The 18,789-nt window shown below is 37.3% G+C and overlaps 1 protein-coding gene across 3 annotated transcripts in view; it reads right to left on the bottom strand.

Moving 5' to 3' along the window:
* Positions 1 to 18,789, bottom strand: part of SA (stromal antigen) — a 93,333-nt gene that overhangs the window by 52,989 nt on the left and 21,555 nt on the right. For all 3 annotated transcript variants that reach the window (XM_067087889.1, XM_067087891.1, XM_067087890.1), the window contains exons 3-10: positions 16,508 to 16,850; positions 15,356 to 15,575; positions 14,320 to 14,465; positions 7,381 to 7,554; positions 6,889 to 7,093; positions 3,856 to 3,950; positions 3,616 to 3,746; positions 2,969 to 3,494 (exon numbers count right to left, since the gene is read on the bottom strand). In XM_067087889.1, the coding sequence (XP_066943990.1) occupies positions 2,969 to 3,494; positions 3,616 to 3,746; positions 3,856 to 3,950; positions 6,889 to 7,093; positions 7,381 to 7,554; positions 14,320 to 14,465; positions 15,356 to 15,575; positions 16,508 to 16,850 (1,840 nt within the window). The remainder of the gene's footprint in view (positions 1 to 2,968; positions 3,495 to 3,615; positions 3,747 to 3,855; positions 3,951 to 6,888; positions 7,094 to 7,380; positions 7,555 to 14,319; positions 14,466 to 15,355; positions 15,576 to 16,507; positions 16,851 to 18,789) is intronic.

Genomic DNA, 18,789 nt, shown 5'->3' with positions numbered 1-18,789 from the left:
GAAAATGGTAAAAAACGCAATTATAAGCTAAAACTCTTACATTCTAGTAATGTTCAATCATGTACCTTCATTTTGCAACAAACTGGAAGTCTCTAGCACAATATTTCAATTTATCGTGAATTTCTGAAAAAAAAAAATTTTTCCTTACGTCTCTTGTACGTAACTCGGCCGAACATCTCAGAAATTCTTTTCGTCATGTTGTCGTAATGTTTGCATCATTTTACATTAGTCGTTACATAAACTTTTATATATGAAAATGTGTGCAATTTCATGTAGAATACAACAGAAATTAGCTCATGGTTGTAGCTTTTATCAGTTTTGAAATATTTTCACATAAATCACGATAACTGCCAAAATTTCAACCTTCAGTCAACTTTAACTCGACCGAAATGGTCAAAAAAATGCAATTGTAAGCTAAAACTCTTACATTCTAGTAATATTCAATCGTTTACCTTCATTTTGCAATAAATTGGACGTCTCTAGCGCAATATTTTGATTTATGGTGAATCTTTTAAAAACATTTTCCTTACGTCCTTGCTGGTAACTTGGCCGAACATCTCAGAAATTCTTTTCGTCTCGTTGTTGTAATATTTGCACCGTTTTATATTAGTCGTTACATAAAGTTTTATATATGAAAATGTGCGCAATTTCATTTACAATACAACAAAATATAACTCATGGTTGTAGCTTTTATCAGTTTTGAAATATTTTCATATAAATCACGATAAATAGAAAAAATTCGACTTTCGGTCAACTTTAACTTTCGACCGAAATGGTCTAAAACTGCAATTGTAAGCTAAAACACTTAGTCTAGTAATATTCAATCAATTAGCTTCATTTTTCAACAAACGGGAAGTCCTAGCACAATATTTCGATTTATGGTGAATTAAAAAAAAAAAAAAATTTTACGTCCACCCGTTATTTAATTCATGCATCATTTTGTGATAATATTTTCTCTGTGTTGCTTTGATCATTTTAAAATTTGTTATATACCAAAATCATTGCAATTTAGTGTACAATACAACTAAAAAAAATTAAGTCATTAGCTTTAACCGTTTTGCTTACAGCGCGATTTGTATACAATTATATACGAGTTTTTTTTTTTTGCTGTCATATATTCCAATATTTATATATGATAATGATATTTTCTTCATTTCTGATGGTTGCATACTAAACTTCAGGCAATGACAAAAAAATGAGCCAAAAATGAACTCTTAATCTTAAAAACTAAAGCGTGCTGTGATTTTTTGAAAAAACTTTTTCCGCTTCGGCGCTAACTCACGAACGCTGCCGGCATACGGGAGACGTTTTTGTAAAAAGGACTTCGGCGTTAAAGGGTTAGTCGTTACATAAACTTTTATATATGAAAATGTGTGCAATTTCATGAAGAATACAACAGAAAATAACTCATGGTTGTAGCTTTTATCAGTTTGGAAATATTTTCATATAAATCATGATAATTGCCAAAATTTCAAGCTTCGGTCAACTTTAACTCGACCGAAATGGTCGAAAAACGCAATTATAAGCTAAAACTCTTACATTCTAGTAATATTCAATCATGTACTTTCATTTTGCAATAAACTGGAAGTCTCTAGCACAATATTTCGATTTATGGTGAATTTTGAAAAAAAATTTTTCCTTACATCTCTTGGCGCAGTAACTTTCGCCGAACATCTCAGAAATTCTTTTTTTCACGTTGTCGTATGTTTGCACCGTTTTACATTAGTCGTTACATAAACTTTTATATATGAAAATGTGTGCAATTTCATGTAGAATACAACAGAAAATAACTCATGGTTGTAGCTTTTATCAGTTTTGAAATATTTTCACATAAATCATGATAAGTGCCAAATTTTCAACCTTCAGTCAACTTTAACTCGACCGAAATGGTAAAAAAACGCAATTATAAGCTAAAATTCTTACATTCTAGTAATATTCAATCATGTACCTTCATTTTGCAACAAACTGGAAGTCTCTAGCACAATATTTCGATTTATGGTGAATTTAAAAAAAAAAACTTTTTCCTTACGTCTGCGCGCGCTAACTCGGCCGAACATCTCAGAAATTCTTTCGTCACATTGTCGTAATGTTTGCACCGTTTTATATTAGTCGTTACATAAAGTTTTATATATGGAAATGTGCGCAATTTCATGTAGAATGCAACAAAAAATAACTCATGGTTGTAGCTTTTATCAGTTTTGAAATATTTTCATATAAATCACGATAAATAGAAAAAATTCTACCTTCGGTCAACTTTACTGCTACCAAAATGGTTGAAAACTGCAACTGTAAGCTAAAACACTTACAGTCTAGTAATATTCAATCAATTACCTTCATTTTTCAACAAACGGGAAGTCTCTAGCACAATATTTCGATTTATGGTGAATTTTTAAAAAAAACTTTTTTTACGTCCGCTCGTTACAAATTCATGCATCATTTTGTGATAATATTTTCTCTGTGTTGCTTTGATCATTTTACAATTTGTTATATACTAAAATCATCACAATTTAGTGTACAATTCAAAGAAAAAAATATAACTCGTTAGCTTCAACCGTTTTGCTCACAGCGCGATTTGTATACAATTATATATGAAATCTTTTTTGCGCTGTCATATATTTCAATATTTATATATGATTATATTTTTTTTCATTTCTGATGGTTGCAGACTAAACTTCAGGCAATGACAAAAAAAAGGAGCCAAAAATGAACTTCTTAATCTTAAAAACTAAGCGTGCTGTGATTTTTGAAAAAAACTTTTTTCCGCTTCGGCACTAACTCCTGAACGCCGCCGGCATACGACAGACACTTTTGTAAATAAAGGCTCGGCGTTTAAGGGTTAACATAAAAACAAACCTGCTGAGTACGAAGTAGATCAGTTATTTATGTCATTAACTTTTAAACATAGAAAAACAGAATAGTGATATTTTTCAAGCTTTGAATGTCATGAAAATACATTACACAAACATACCTCTGATTCGATAAAGAACTGCACAAGATCTCGAATAAGAGGAGTATTTGGTCTCCTTTTTTTGCCTCTCTTTGTTCTCAAAGCTGCTACAGCTTCATCATCCGGAATGAAGAGACGTTCATTGAGGAACTCTCCAGCTGCTTGGGCTACTGCACGATGAGAGGAATACACAAGTTCATAAACATGCTCACAATCCTTGTCTGTGAGAATGTCTCGGTGGTATTTCAGGATGGATATCACCAGTTTCACAGCCTGGACAGCAACATCATACTCTTTGTCTAGGGTCATGGCAACAACGCGATCCTTGAATTTACTAGTGAAAAGCTCTAGCTTACTTTTGAGCTCCTCACTGGCATATAAAGGCTGCAAGGCCTGGAGACACTTCAGACGTACATCTCCTACTTTATCATGAAGTGTCCAGCCAATGTATTTCAAATAGGAGTCATCCAAGAAGTTCTGGTGGAACTTTTTCATCCAGAGCCCAATTTCTGCCATACAGATTGACCGTATTTCAGGTAAAGTGTCCCTAGAAAATAAAGGAAAACATTAGAAAATAAAGGAAAACATTACAATTACATAGAGAGAGAGAGAGAGAGAGAGAGAGAGAGAGAGAGAGAGAGAGAGAATCAAATAATACCACATCTTACCTGTATCTATGCACAAAGACTGATTTGAACATATATGTAAGCATGTTCTTTATTTCATCCATATTCTCCTCTAGTTCCTGCCGCCTAGTCATCAGGGATTCCAAGCGATCAGAAGCACGTTTTTCCCGAGACTGTAAAAGATAAGTACATGAAGCATAGTTTGCAAGGGCTCAAGTTTTTCATTAATTATAGATGAAAATGCTTGAAACAAAGTTTTTACAAAAGCTCCAAATCACTCACCTTTTGTCTTTCTGATTCATATTGACGCTGAGTATTATCCAAGTTGACAGAAACTGTGAGGGCAACATCTACTAGGGCAGTCATCAGTTTCATTGCTGTTTAAAGAAATAAATATGAGGTCAGTATCTCTCACCTAAATAAAAAAAAAAAAAGTACACCAAAAAACTAGAATAGACTTCTACTTATTCAGAACTGAAATAAGCACTGAAAAACTCACAAAATGTTATATAAATCAGTATTAGATTTCCACATTATAATACTAAGAAAATTTTCAAAATATGGTAACTATCAACAATGCCCTCCACCTAACTCAACAAAAAATCAGATCAATTACAATTCTTCATAAATACTTGACTTTTATAATTAGGTTCTAAAGTAATTAATTGTGGTCTTTTTCTTTTGCAGTCTTTTCTATTTTCTACAATTTTGCCTTTATGGATCATCATGTTTGGTCATTTTCTTTTGTCCTTTGTTTTACATAATTTAACAGTTATACAAGGAAATAAGGGAAAATTATTAACATTATTGTCAAAAGAGCAAAATTCCTGCATAAAATATAAACATCTCTGCCAACAATGTATTTATTTTCAGTTTTCTGTTTGTTTATTAGCTTTTATTTTCAGTTTTGTTTGTTTATTAGCTTTATTTTCAGTTTTCTGTTTGTTTGCAAATAATTTTACAAGAAGAAAATTTATCAAAGGTGGGTCTTGTGACTAACATATGGTGATTAAATTTTGTGAGACAGGAATACAACTTTCCAGAAGAAAAGACTTTCCAGGGTGGGTTGGTCAGCCTTAGCAGAGGTTTGTGGTCTCTGAACATCATTCAAAGTACAAATATTACCCAAACAGTAACAATTTTTTTGTATTCTTCTATAAACACATTTGTACTACCTTACATGCCAAGGATTTTTATATAAGAATAATTATGACAGCCACAAACACCAAGTCATGAGAGCAAAATTAGCAAACATATTCCTTCTATTACAAAAGATTTTAGAAGTAATTTGATTTTAGCAAAACTGGCAATAAAATCTACTTATACAAAACAAACAGTAGATAATTCATGGTTAACTTAACCACTGTCTTTGATTTCTAAGGTGAAAACCAAGTACTTCTTCAATTTAAAAGGACTAAAAACAAAGGAATAAAGAAAATAATGACCTCATAAAAAGAAAAAAATACATAAACACTATCTGCGCACAGTAAAGAAATACTGCACATTTACAGCTACTGCATTTTATTCAACCCAAAAATCAGCATTAAGTTCTGTAAGCTGCAAATCAAGATCTTAAGAGAAAAACTATAAAAAAAGTGATATGCAGTTGTGACATATTCATTGCACTCTACAGCAATGGAAATGGACTTCCTCACCCATAAAGGCCACTGTTCAGAACTTCCTTGACTTCAGATTAACATGTACCTCATAAATCCTTACAAATCATATAAGCAACTATTCTGTACTCCAACAAAGACCATGTACAGTACAAAGTAAAAGAATAATTTACATAACATAACACAAGCAAATATTAACTAGTTCGTTAGCCCATCTACGAGACAAGCTCAGACTTGGTAAAAATTTGCAATGTATTACTGCATGACACTGAATGACTGGATAATAAATAATCACAGAATGATTTTACCAGTCTATTAATTTAAGTTTCTAGACTGTCACCAAAATAAAAAGAAAATTCTGGAATGATGGATGAACAAACAACTGGAGCAGGAAGAAGCTGAAGAAACAGGAGAGTAGTGTGTGAAGAATGTGAGGGGAACAGATGAAATGCCAAAGAGCTATAAGTACACTGGGAAATGAACCTTCAGTAGTAATACCTATAATGAACTAAGCAAGGCATACTGTGCACAGTCTTTCATCCAAAATCTTTATGAAATCTACTCTGTGCAAAACAACTATTTTGGTTAGATTGGCTATGTTTACCCCTAGATTTAAAGTATAGGACAACCCCTTACATAAACTTCACATTTCCAAAAAGAGACTGCTCCTAAGCCTGAAGACTCTTCTATGAACCATTAGCCTATACCTGCTGGGAAACTATCTTACATCTTTCTAAAACTTCCAAGTTCACCTGTATCTTTTCAAAAATTATACCCTGTTTTATATTTCATATTGCAGTTACATAATCAAATTTTCTACTTGTTATTTTGATTGCACAGAACACTGACAAGATGTGACAATGTGGAAGTGGAGGAGAGATGTGGTGTCCAGTTACTGGAAAATTAACCGAGATCTTGAGCTAGAGATGGTTTGCAAATAAGGCTTATTTTTTCTCTCTTTCTTTTTATATTTGGATTTACTACAGCAGTCTATATGAACTAAGCAAGGCATACTGTGCACAGTCTTTCATCCAAAATTTTTATGAAATCTACTCTGTGCAAAACAACTATTTTGGTTAGATTGGCTATGTTTACCCCTAGATTTAAAGTATAGGACAACCCCTTACATAAACTTCACATTTCCAAAAAGAGACTGCTCCTAAGCCTGAAGACTCTTCTACGAACCATTAGCCTATACCTGCTGGGAAACTATCTTCCATCTTTCTAAAACTTCCAAGTTCACCTATATCTTTTCAAAAATTATACCCTGTTTTATATTTCATATTGCAGTTACATAATCAAATTTTCTACTTGTTATTTTGATTGCACAGAACACTGACAAGATGTGACAATGTGGAAGTGGAGGAGAGATGTGGTGTCCAGTTACTGGAAAATTAACCGAGATCTTGAGCTAGAGATGGTTTGCAAATAAGGCTTATTTTTTCTCTCTTTCTTTTTATATTTGGATTTACTACAGCAGTCTATATATAAATTTGTTTAGTGTATTAACCATTTCTGCTTGTTTCACAGAAATAAGTCTTATGGTTATGCCGTTCCTTTTCCATCAACTTTCCCACACAATGCAGAGTAAGCAAAGTATGAATTCTGTTTCCAAATGCTTAACGAATTTTCAGTACTAAATCCCCCAACAATATGACCACCAATTACCTCAACAAAACACCTCTTTTTATACACTAACCTGCTAATGTGGCAGTATGCCTGAAAGCTCGAACTTGTGAGTCAGACAAACCAGTAAGAAGTGAGATAACATTGTCCATCAGATATTGGTCGTAGATGATAGAATACTGGCACTGCTTAACCAAAAGTTGAACAAATTCGCTGAAGTTGCTCCGAAACTTCTTCCACTGCTGCCCTCCCTGGATCAAGGGATACTCACCACTTTCCTGAAAGTCACAAAGAGATGAATCTGTATCACTAGGCTTGATGTGAAAATGCACAGGAAGTGTAGCACTACATCTATGGGACGTATGCTTTTATTACCAAAACTTACCCGCGTCTATTCCAGCAGCATGAAAAAGCGAAGGCTACCTGAAACAGTACGCAAGGGTCTCCAGCTAAAAGACTACAAAGTATCTTCTTTACATTACAATACAGTACAATACAGCACAATTCTCATACATATTAAAAGTATGGGAAAAAGCATTGTCAAAATACTCATTCTGCACTGTACCTCTTCAAATTCCTCTGTCATCCTTCGGATAATTTCAGCATGCTCCATAGTAGCCTGCATATGAGCCGTAATCTTTCCTTTACAGCCAGCTGCATTAATGAAAAACTGCATCAACTGAAGCAGAGCAGCATCTCTGTTATCCTTGTATGAGTCGATCCAGTCATCTACAACTTGCTGAAAAGATCAAATTCACACTCATCAAAAAGCTTCATTAAGTAGGATATACAATGCAAAGCAAAAATCATTTCCTAAACTATGCATGAAAGGCAAAAGAGGAGAAGAAAGTCACATCACCAACCCTTTTCCATCATTCATTTAAAAAAATATCGTACATCTACTAAAACAAAAAATCCAGTACAAATATTTAGTACAAGTTGACATTGCAAAACAAAAGTTTAACTTTTGAAAACCTGATACACAGGAAATCCTTTTGTAAAGTATCACATCCCATAGTAAAGATATCAAAGGTACAAACACTCATCATTATAAGCAAACTTTATAAATGACTCTATTCAATATAAAATGTCCACTGTATTTCTTAAAATTTTAGGCAGTCGTCCTTCACCCGTTATTTTTTAAAATTGTCATTTGAGTGGATTTTGTGATCCTCATGCACAATATCTACCAAAGATCACTACATGTAAACAAAAAATAATTCTTTCTTATGCTTAATGTGAAAGTTGATGCACCTATTTTCCAGGATATAAGTGCCTGCAATTTTTGTGTACATACTCCACAATAGTGATAGGCGCACTCTTCCTCCTTGATCTCCTGTCATTTCCCCTTATCAATCATTTAGGAACTCTTTTCATGCCATTATTCAAATATTAATGACAGACACTGAATGATGTAAACAATCATGGCACCACATGGGTTGGCTTCAAATAATTAAGGGTTGAAAGTACTCCACTGGTTTGTTCTAACAAACTGAAGAAAACGGTAGTGGAAAATACTACCAGTGCCAAATTAATTCAACTTTTTTTGTTAATTAAATTTTTTCATAAAGTTAATTTTCCAAAAATAAGCTGTTACTTACAATTAGCTATTTTGTTTGCCATGAAATCATCTTAAGATATTTCAGTCCCTCATATGAGAAAGAAATGAACACAAGTCAGATAGTTGTAATGCACATGTGCAGGTAGAGTCTAAGGCCTAAAGCAGCCATGTTTCCAAATTCTTGCTGTACGATCCACAAGCTGCACAAAATTAAGTACTGTATAGGCAGTCCCCAGTTATCGGCGGGGTTCCATTCCAACAGCATGATGACAAGCGAAAATCGTCGGCTCTCGGTTATCGGAGCTTTTGTCAGGTATGTATCGGTGCCATTACGCGATTATTGGCAGCGATAAGCGGAAATCAGCACATATCGGCACCAAAAAACACTGATTTTCGTCACTAGACAAGCGCTGAAAAACTGGATTGCTGATAACCTGGGGACTGCCTGTGCTTATGATTTACCATGGGTATAAGAACCCATGCTTAAACCTGCTCCAGACCCATCTGGAACAATGTAGGTTTAGAGACCTGTACCACTACTGTATAGGGTATCTCCAAGAACTAATGTAGCAGAAGACAGCACTTATTCAATAAGAGTACATACTGTAAAGGCAATTAACAACAGATTTTTTCATAAAAGTCATTACAAATAAAAGAAAAATTGTTAAAGTAATGAAGAGGGTGAATCCCCATATGGGAACCTAACCCAAAACAGAGAGCACCTGTCCCAATACTACCACAGGACCCTGTGAGTATGAGGCACAACTACCTGTATGTCACAATACTGAGATCAAGGCTCCTCAACATAGTCTGGTGTCTCCACATGCATGCTGTGAAACTACATTAACATCTCCATAAAGTTGAAATTCGCAAGTTGAAAGGACTTTCATCAAAAGAACAAACATCATAACATGTGCTGCCTCATCACTGCTCATTTTCTTGAGGCCCTTACAATAACTTGCCTAAGCCAGAACAGTATTCCTAGCAACTGTACAAACACCATGGGGGAGGCTAGAAAGTTGTTTTCAAGCTCACTTTTTTTGTAAGATGGCAAGATACAAACAACAAAGACTGTGATAGCCAGAGGGGAAGTCCAAAGAAAAAGAGAAGTACCGGTCTTATATAATAAGAGTAACAAGGTTGTAAATGTCTTATTTTCAGCAAGTATACCTGAAAAAGCTTACTAGGCATACTAATGGGGGTTTACAGACAAAACTGCTATATTTACGTAATTATGCTTGAAGATTAGCAAAAGAGGCCAATAAAATAAATCTAAGAAATTGGCTTCTGATGCACATAATAAGTGTGGAGGGAAGCATGCAACTTTCTTTCATACAGTACTACAGAGAAGACATGAAGGACCAAAACTGTAAACTCCACGAAGATAAAGAGCAGGTTGTAGCACCATTCCGATCCTTGCATTTTACCAACGGGATCTCAGACTAAGACTAACAAAAACTACATGACTTGGTAGTAGGGTAAGTAGTAACACTGTTCTTAACCTTAAATTTCACCATCTGGAAATCAAATTAAGAGTGACAATCCTGACAAGTTGAGGATGTTAATTCTTGACACTTACAATTACTAGTGCAAGTCTTAAAAGTGCTATATCTGTCATGAAAGCTCCTCTGCTGAGACATGATTATATCAACAGAAGAAATTTAGACCTAAGAACATCAGCATGAAAAAGACTGAAAATACTACCTGACAGGAGTAAGTGTGTATACATGCAGAAGAGGATTTAAAATGATGGGTAAGTAACTGCACGATTACTGGAAGCTGCTGACACAATAGTGGCTAATAGCCATGTAGTACAAACAAATACAGCTTTTAATAACAACACACTGGCAAAACTACACTGAAACAGAACACTATAGCCAATAAAAAAAATGTATGCACAAGACAAATATTATATGTAAGAAAAATAACAAATAGTTTTTGTGATCAAGGTCAGAGTGAAATGTATTATCCTTTAAGACTGGAGAGTAAAGTGAGCAATGTTGAAAGTCTCCATCTATATGTAAGAATAAATTCTTTCTCCTTAAACAAATTATTAATTAATCTTCTGGTGTGCTACTGTTAAAGCCTTCTGTGTTTTTTTTACAGCACATTATTTGCCACTTTACAATTAAACAATAGGAACATATAATATAGTCAAGAAAACTTTGATTTTGCTTTTTATTTGTTTCCTAGTTCTTATATGCTGTCAAGGAAATGGGAGAATTGGAGAGAGGAGGAGGTTGGGCGAACGGCAGACGGTAGCCTAGCTGGAGCACTTGCACCACCCACTGATCTGCACCTGTCTCTCCATTCCTCCCAAAAGAGGCTGAGTCTGGCCGCCACCGGCGCATGGAGGACAGGGATCCTACTTACTGGTATGACGACCTTGTGGCTTTGAGGAGAACTTGTGACCCCTGGAGTTGTAGCGGGACCTTGAGTAAGGTTTGGACTTGGAGTTACGAAACGGATGCCTGTTAAGAGGAGATACCATCATGGTCAAAGGAGCGGGAGCAGGCCTCGGTCTGGTGGAAGACATAGACAGGATGTGTGACGACGCCCTCTTATCCATGGCTGACAGGGCGTCTTTCACTACTGCTTCTGGGAAGAGGCCCTCCTTGTCAAAGGGTGCGAACATCAAAGCCGTTCTCTGAAGAAGTCACAGCCTTAGACAAGAACGAGCACCAAGTTTCCCTCTTCTTCAGAGTGGCCATGGCGAAGAGGAGGAAATTTCGCCTGCCGCATCATGGATAGCGATATCGGTGCAGGAAAGGAACCCGTGATTTTTTCCAAGACGCCTTCTGCGAGATTAGCCTGCTCCACCTATTTGAAAACAGCTCCCATTGACCAATCGATAAAGCTGACAATCTCTAGGAGCTTGAAGAGGTTCCTGGAAAAATGTTCTACATCTAGGGCAGAAAAAGAAGGTCTTGGCTGCCTCGAATGAAATGCGTCTTGAGGGTCCACAAGGGAGCCGAAGTCACCCTGTGCTGAAATTGCAGATCCCAGTGAAGGAGAAGCTCCTGTGCTGTAATAATTTTGCCTCCTTTTCGACAGCTTTGAAGGAGGGTGTGCAAAACAACGACTTACCCGAGGACCTCTTAGCTTCCAACCACGCCTCTACCTCTTTTAATGCTTTCTTGGAGGCGGTGGAGAGTACCAACTTGGGAAGTGAAGTGGCAGGACCTTGTTTTCCCAGGCGCAACGTAGAAGTCGGAGAAGAGGGGCTGTCGGCTGAAAATGTTATGGTGCGACTGCAGCAGAAAGCTGAGTAGAGAAGCGTAATGTGAAGAAGGCCCGATTCACCTTGGCCTTCCTCTTCACCAGAAAGAAACGGTTCCGTGCCCAGACCGTCCAGGAGTTGAGGAGGAGCGACTTCTTTATCCTCGGGAATACCAAGGACTTTGCGGACTACCTTTTCTAGCCTCCTTCCAACAGAATAGACTCCTGGGAGGGTGAGGATGTAGCCAAAGGCGCAAACACTTCGTGTGTAGGAGGAGGAGTAAGAGGCCGGGCACTTGCGGCGGAACTTCCTGGAGAGGGCTAGGCCTCCTGACTGCACTAGGTGACCTGGGAGAAGCGTCTGAAATGTATCTTCTTGATCGGATCCCCACGCTGAGCAACCAGGTATAGGGCTGGCTGTCCTTTTCTTGAAGAGTTTAGTAACCCTAGGGCAGGAATTATCCGAAGAATGCCTCTTTAAGGGCCGAGAGGTCTGATCCCACTTGCGATGACGAGGAGGGGGGGGATCCGAAGAGCTGGAATATGAAGAGACTGAAGATGAACTGCTGCTACTCTCACCTGAAGAGCTTAACCTTAGGTAGTGCCACTTCGACTGCGACCACCTTGATGAAGCTTCTGGGGACACCAACCTGCGATGTCGGCGATGGCGAGAAGATCGACGCGTCGATGGATCACTTTCACGTCTCCCTGAAGCTTACTACTTCCGCCACCAGGACTAAGGCTTTCCTGTACCTTAGAGGACGAGCCTGCTCGTGGGCAATAATTTCTGACCTTTTCGCCAGCACTGGACTGTCTTCTAGCCTCAGAAGGCGAGCAGGACAGTTGCCTTTGCTCAAAAGATTTAGAAAAACGAGCAGACTCGCCTGAAACGCGATCGCGAACAACCACATTGTTATCACCAACACCAACACTGACGTCATCACCGACGCTAACGGCCGGACTACGGTGCGAACGCACTAAACTTAAGACCGACTCCATGAAACCGTTCATTTGCGCTTCCATTTGATTTCTGAAAAGAACGAATTCTGATTTATCAGCCTCGAGGCTGGGCTTTGCTTTAGGGACAACATACTGGGAAGCTGGTGAAGAAGAGGGGGGAATATGATAGGGGGAAAGAGCAGCGGTAGAGGAGGGGGTAGGAGAGGAAGGAACAGCCGGTAGAGGAGGTGACACCAATGCCACCACCGAAGAAGATGATAGCCTAGCTTCCTTACGCTTAAAGGCTTTCCTATCCCTATCCCTAACCAGCTTTATCTGATGGGAGCTGTATGTTTGCCAAAACTCCTGACTCCATTCCATACATTCACTGCATGTGTTCTCCTGGGAACACTCTTGACCCCCTACATGCTGTACACAAAGAATGGCGATCGTATTTAAGTTTAACTAGTTTGGCGGAGCACAAATTCCCTGCGCAAACTCTGGATCCCCGAGAAGCTTGAATCCGACATAGCTACGAATTCCCAGAGCTAGGCTATCTAGATAAATAAACAGGCAATTGAGTACTTCACCAGGAGAGACGCCACACCTAAGTGCAAGCAGACAAAGGAACCCAAACAGTTTGAGGCAGACGGACGCGCGAGATCGTTCCCAATACGCCGAGAATGAAACTGACCTGGGTTTATGGGTATGTCTCCTGCCACGCTACCCCACCGACATCCGGTGGGATTGGGTCTCCGCCAATTGTATCAGCGTTCCAAACAAAGTTTGAAAATTTATATCTCGGACGTGTCGATTTTAAAGAGATAAAAGCTTTTACAGTGTTTTGGTAAGTCATTATAATGAAAACCACTGACCTATGAAATAACATAAGGGCTAACCTATCAGTTCCCCACCTTGTAGGGGTGGTACCTCTTACAATGTGCCTAACATAGTACACTGCACTCCTGTCTGCCTTAAACTTTCACCTACTTCATTCAGTCTCCTCCCAACTAGCTACCAAACTTCTTTAACTTTGCCTTGCTCCAGTGACTGGTAGTCGAAAACTATCTTATAACATTGTAAGCAGTCCAAGTTGTACGAAATCATACAGATCACATACACATCATCATATTTGATAAACAAATAAATACTAAAGACCTATCTAGTCTGAAAATTTATCATGATTTTAATATTTGTATGGAAAATGTTTTATCTTTTTATATCTCCATATAATAACTGTTTGACTGTTTACTTAATGACAATACTTCTTTATTTATTTATTAATTATTGTACATTATTATATTCAGCTTACAACACTCCTGATTTATGATGGGATAATTGGAATGAATGAATCATGAAATTTTGGCTATAAGCCATGGACTGGGGCACTTTCAGCCATTCAATCATTAAGATGTTGAATATGAAGAGCTAGAGTGGCTGGACAGCAAATTCAAAGAGATCCAGAACAAAAATGAAACGAAGAGCAAGAATCTGAGAGTGAAACTGAGGGACAACCCCAAAGTTACACTAAGGTGTAATCATTGGAGAGTCTGGCTAACAGGATGGCAGAAAGAAAATAGCAATGAATAAGTACATGCAGCTTTAATAATCCAACAAGGCACCACTTGAAGTGTACTGGCTGCAGTTCCTACCAGATGAGAGATAACTGGAGTGGATTCCTTCTTAAAATCAAAAAGCATCTGAATAAACCCAACCAAAACTGGTAATGTTTTCTAGTTCATGCAATAAATACACTTTCAATAAAACCAATATAAATTCACTTACAGCCAAAGCTATTCGACCATTCTTCACTATAAAGTAGAGGGAACTTTCATCTTCTGCCATCATCTCTGTAATAGGTTTCCTTCCAGGACGACCACGTTTCCTGGGCTGTTCCCCAACATACTGATCACCAATTTTTTTTATTGTAGCTGAAAAACAGAAATACCTATGAAGTCTCAATAGATATCTAATTTTCCAACAAGAATGCAATTTGTTGAAGGGCAATAAAAATGACTTTCAAAGTTGTCCTAACAGTAAAAACCTCTTAATCTGGATTAACCAGAGGAAGACCCTGTCTAAATATGTTGACTGTCCAAATCTTCTGAAAGTCTTTACATATATGCTAACCTACGCTATTCTAGGCTAAGGCAGTGTAGCATACCTACTATAGCTTATTTTTATACAAAATTATCAAACAAACAATGTAGCATTACTAGAGGGTTATAAAATAGTCTGAAAATATTTTAAATAGAATAACTCCCAAGCAATTTATTTAAAAAACAATCTGCCTACATTAGCCTAAACAGATTAAATACAGTGCACAAAGCCTAGTTTAAGCCACCCCAAAAGTGTTTTATGTTCCCACATTCACCTGCTTCCCTACACCTTTTATAACTACTATCCTAGATGGAACATCAGTCATAGCTCAAATTGTAAAGCTTTTACATAATGTATAATTAGATCATATAACAAACTACTCAAGGAAGCAAGGGTGATGGGGGATCACTAAAGAGAAGGTAGAATTAAAACAGGCCAAAGAAAACTTTGGGAATTTAATGAAGAGATATTTGAGTACATATGAAGAGATTATACAAATTATTGTACTATATATAATAATCCCCATGTCTTGGGTTAATTTCCCAAATTTACTATATAAACAGAACAATAATGAAACAGCATACCAAGCTAAGCATTGTGTTACGTAAGGAGTACATAAACAGCTTCATAAGTAAGAAAATCATGTTATCCCTGTTCAAAAACAAAAAGGGGAAAAGTGTTCTATATCTATCAAGACAAAAACAATAATCGCAATACATACCAATCCTGCCTCGTCCTCTCCCTCTACCTCTGCCGCCTCGGATGGATATAGTCAAACGGGGTATGGGCTCATGCGGTTGCTCTGGTTGCTCATCATCATCATCTTCATCAACTCCATCACCGTCAGAATCACCATCTTGGTCCATGTCTTCATCACCATCATCACCTTCCATCTCCTGTTCTTGTTCAGGCTCTGGTTCTGGTTCAAGCTCTGGTGGAGCCTAAAGAAACAATTTGAGAATGAAAAACAATCTAATTATTTAATTTTCAAAACTGCATGTCAAACTCAAATTTTCAATTGTTAAAAAAGGAAATGCTATCCGTAGCCACATTATGAAACCATTAATAATTTCATTATACTGCTAAAATACTAACAACTTTCACAACCAGATAAACTAAACTATTTTCACTTGTAAGATGCTGAAGGCAGTCCCCGGTTTACGGCAGGGGTTCCATTCCCGACGGCATGCCGTAAGCCGAAAATAGCCGTAAACCAGAACATCATAATTATGGGGGGGGGAATAAATAGCACTTACAGCCACATAAAACCAGCTTACAGCGCCAAAAAATTGGGTTAACAGCACCGTGAACCACGCACCATAAAGTCGGGACATTGTGCATTTCACAAAATCAAAAATATAGACTAATACTGTAATTATTCAGTTGCTCACTAGCCAACTGTATACAGTGCCTACATATAGTTTTAGCATGGTATAATGAAAGTTACTTATAACACCCCTCAACCAATTCTAAAATTCACAAAATTTTGAAAACGGGATATTTACATTGGTTTCAGAAGAGCATAATCCCTGATCAAATTCAGCATGATAAAGACATTTGATTTAGATTCAGTGAATTTCATTTACCCTAAATTCAGCATGATAAAGACATTTGATTTAGATTCAGTGAATTTCATTTACTCTATTTCACTGACTAAGAGTATCTCATATTTAGGAACATATTCCTGTATGCAAAATATTTAGATGCTGATACCATTATTGACTGTTCTGGCGGTCTGCCAGAAAGTGTGTTTCTGTCCTCATCCTCCCTAGGAAAGCTCAAAGGGATAATGATGCTCATCATAATTTTAGATGGGACAAACATTTGTAAAAACATCCTACTCTTCAGAATTTTTTTTTTAATATTAACCAACCTGCTGTTCATGCTGAGGCTGATAATGTGAGGGCTGCTGGGGAGGTTGTTCATAGTGCTGCTGATATGCCATATGTGTTTGCTGCTGTTGCTGCTGCTGCTGTTGTTGTTGTTGTTGTTGCTGCTGCTGCTGTTGCTGTTGTTGTTGTTGTTGTTGTTGCTGCTGTTGTTGTTGTTGCTGCTGCTGCTGCTGCTGAAAGTGCTGTTGCTGCTGCTGCTGATGATGATCGTAATCTTGGTGAGGATAAACATGGTGTTGTTGTGGAGTTTGAGATGGATGTTGCTGATGGTGTTGTGGAGTTGAATCATATGATGCTTGGTTATATCCCATCTGATAATCAGGACTGAAAAAAGGAAAAATAATTGATTAAATATTAATACTGCCCAATTCAAAAGTCAAGTTCTCATGGTCAAACTAGCCATGAACACATCAAGGAGGTTATGGGTTTCTTAGACCATTCTAACAAAAAGCTAAGAAATCTGATGCTGAAATATAATCCCATACTACAGACCTTCATATTTTCCAGAATGAGTCAAACTCATTATAAGGCACAATAAACGTTACAAACAAAAGTAAAAATGTCCAAGTTGAATTACACCTATTATTGTATACATTGCCACACAGTACAGTATAATTAATTCATGGATATGACCTCTGATTTTATAAAACCTGAGAATATAAAGTATTCAAATAATCTCCAAAAGACACCTGTTGCAGCAGAATTTCTTCTATACATACAAGGGAAAATGTTCTTGATTCCCAAAAAGTTTATATTTTTGTACTACAGTAATCATATTTTTGATACATGAGTACCGTATTCTTCATCCTCAAAGGAGTTAACTCTCCTGGTCGCCCAAGGGCTCCACTAGGAGACCAAAAACTCCTCTGAGGAGTCCCAGCAGCCACCAGTAACGTAGGAAGAGAATGAAGGGAAAAGATGACAAGAAAAAGCAAACAACAATACAGCTTGGAACCAACGAGGTAGTGCAAAGAACTTTCCAACGAGATGCCGCAAAGAACTTAAACAAAGGCACACTTTAAGCTATACCTCTACCAGAAAGGTAGTCACTAGAAAGAAGGTACTCATTAGGGAAAATGTGGTCAACAGAAATAAGGCAGTCACTACAAAGGAGGTAGTTACCACAAAACAAGTGGGCAAAAGAAACAAGATAGTCAATAAAAAACAGGTTTCACCAGAGAGTAGAGACCACAGAAAACATGTAATCACCACACAGAAGGTACTTACTAAAAAACAGGTAGCTCACTAGAAAAAAGATAGTCACTAAAGCACAGATATTCAAAACAGGGCTCATTTCAGATTTTTGTTTGGGGGGGAGGGCAAAGACGGTTTGGCAAGCGAAGCGATCCTAATCAGCTAGGGGGTTTTTTGATTTGGGCTACTTTATGTGCTTTTTTGAAGCACATAAAATAGATAAATATAACTTAATGTGATGACACATTTGAATTTTGGTAGGAATAATGGAAAACCAGCTGCTGTTACTTCTTGGGGCTTGGGGGGTGAGAGGGGAAAGTTGAGGCTTGGGGGGAGCAGTTGCCACCCCAGCCCCCCTAAATGATGCCCTTGTTTCAATACAAAGAAAGAAGATGGTCACTTGAAAGTATGCATGAGCAAAAAGTCACAAAATAGTAGTAGTCAACAGAAAGAAGGAAATCACTAATGCGGGGCTTGTCACTACATAACACACACAAGCCATACAAACAAGTGGTTAGAAAGAAGGTAGTGACCAGAGAAAAGTCATCACTAGAAATAAGGTAGTCACTAGTACTCAGGTACAAAACAGTAGTCACCAGAAAAGTCACTAAAAAGAAAGTGGTAACTAAGAAAACAATGCAGTCACTAAAAAGATGGTAACCACTTGAAAATAAATAATCCCTAGAGTCACTAAGTCATTAGAAAGATACTCTACAGAATGAAGGTAATTCCTGTTAAGAAAGTAGATACTGAAGAAAAAGATAGTCATGAAAACAAAATATGTGGTCATTAGAAAGAATGTAATCACTTAAAGGGAGGTAGTCACTAGCAATAGGGTACTCACCAAAAAGAGTAGTTAAAAAATGAAAGTGATGTCTTGTATCAATGAAGATTGAATGCTAAAATAATTCACAACCCCTTACAATATATGAAAATTTATCATTTGACATTAGGTGGAACATAAAAGAAAGAGAAACAAATTATGTGGAACATGAGAGAGAAAAAGATAATTATTTTTCACAACCGGTAAACACCAGTACCAAACGAGGAGGTAAACAGCTCTCCTAAC

This window comes from Macrobrachium rosenbergii, chromosome 44 (genome assembly GCF_040412425.1).
Source record: "Macrobrachium rosenbergii isolate ZJJX-2024 chromosome 44, ASM4041242v1, whole genome shotgun sequence".
Taxonomy (NCBI): domain Eukaryota; kingdom Metazoa; phylum Arthropoda; class Malacostraca; order Decapoda; family Palaemonidae; genus Macrobrachium; species Macrobrachium rosenbergii.
The sequence above is the reverse complement of the archived record's forward strand: the minus strand, read 5'-3'. Positions and strand labels throughout refer to the sequence as shown.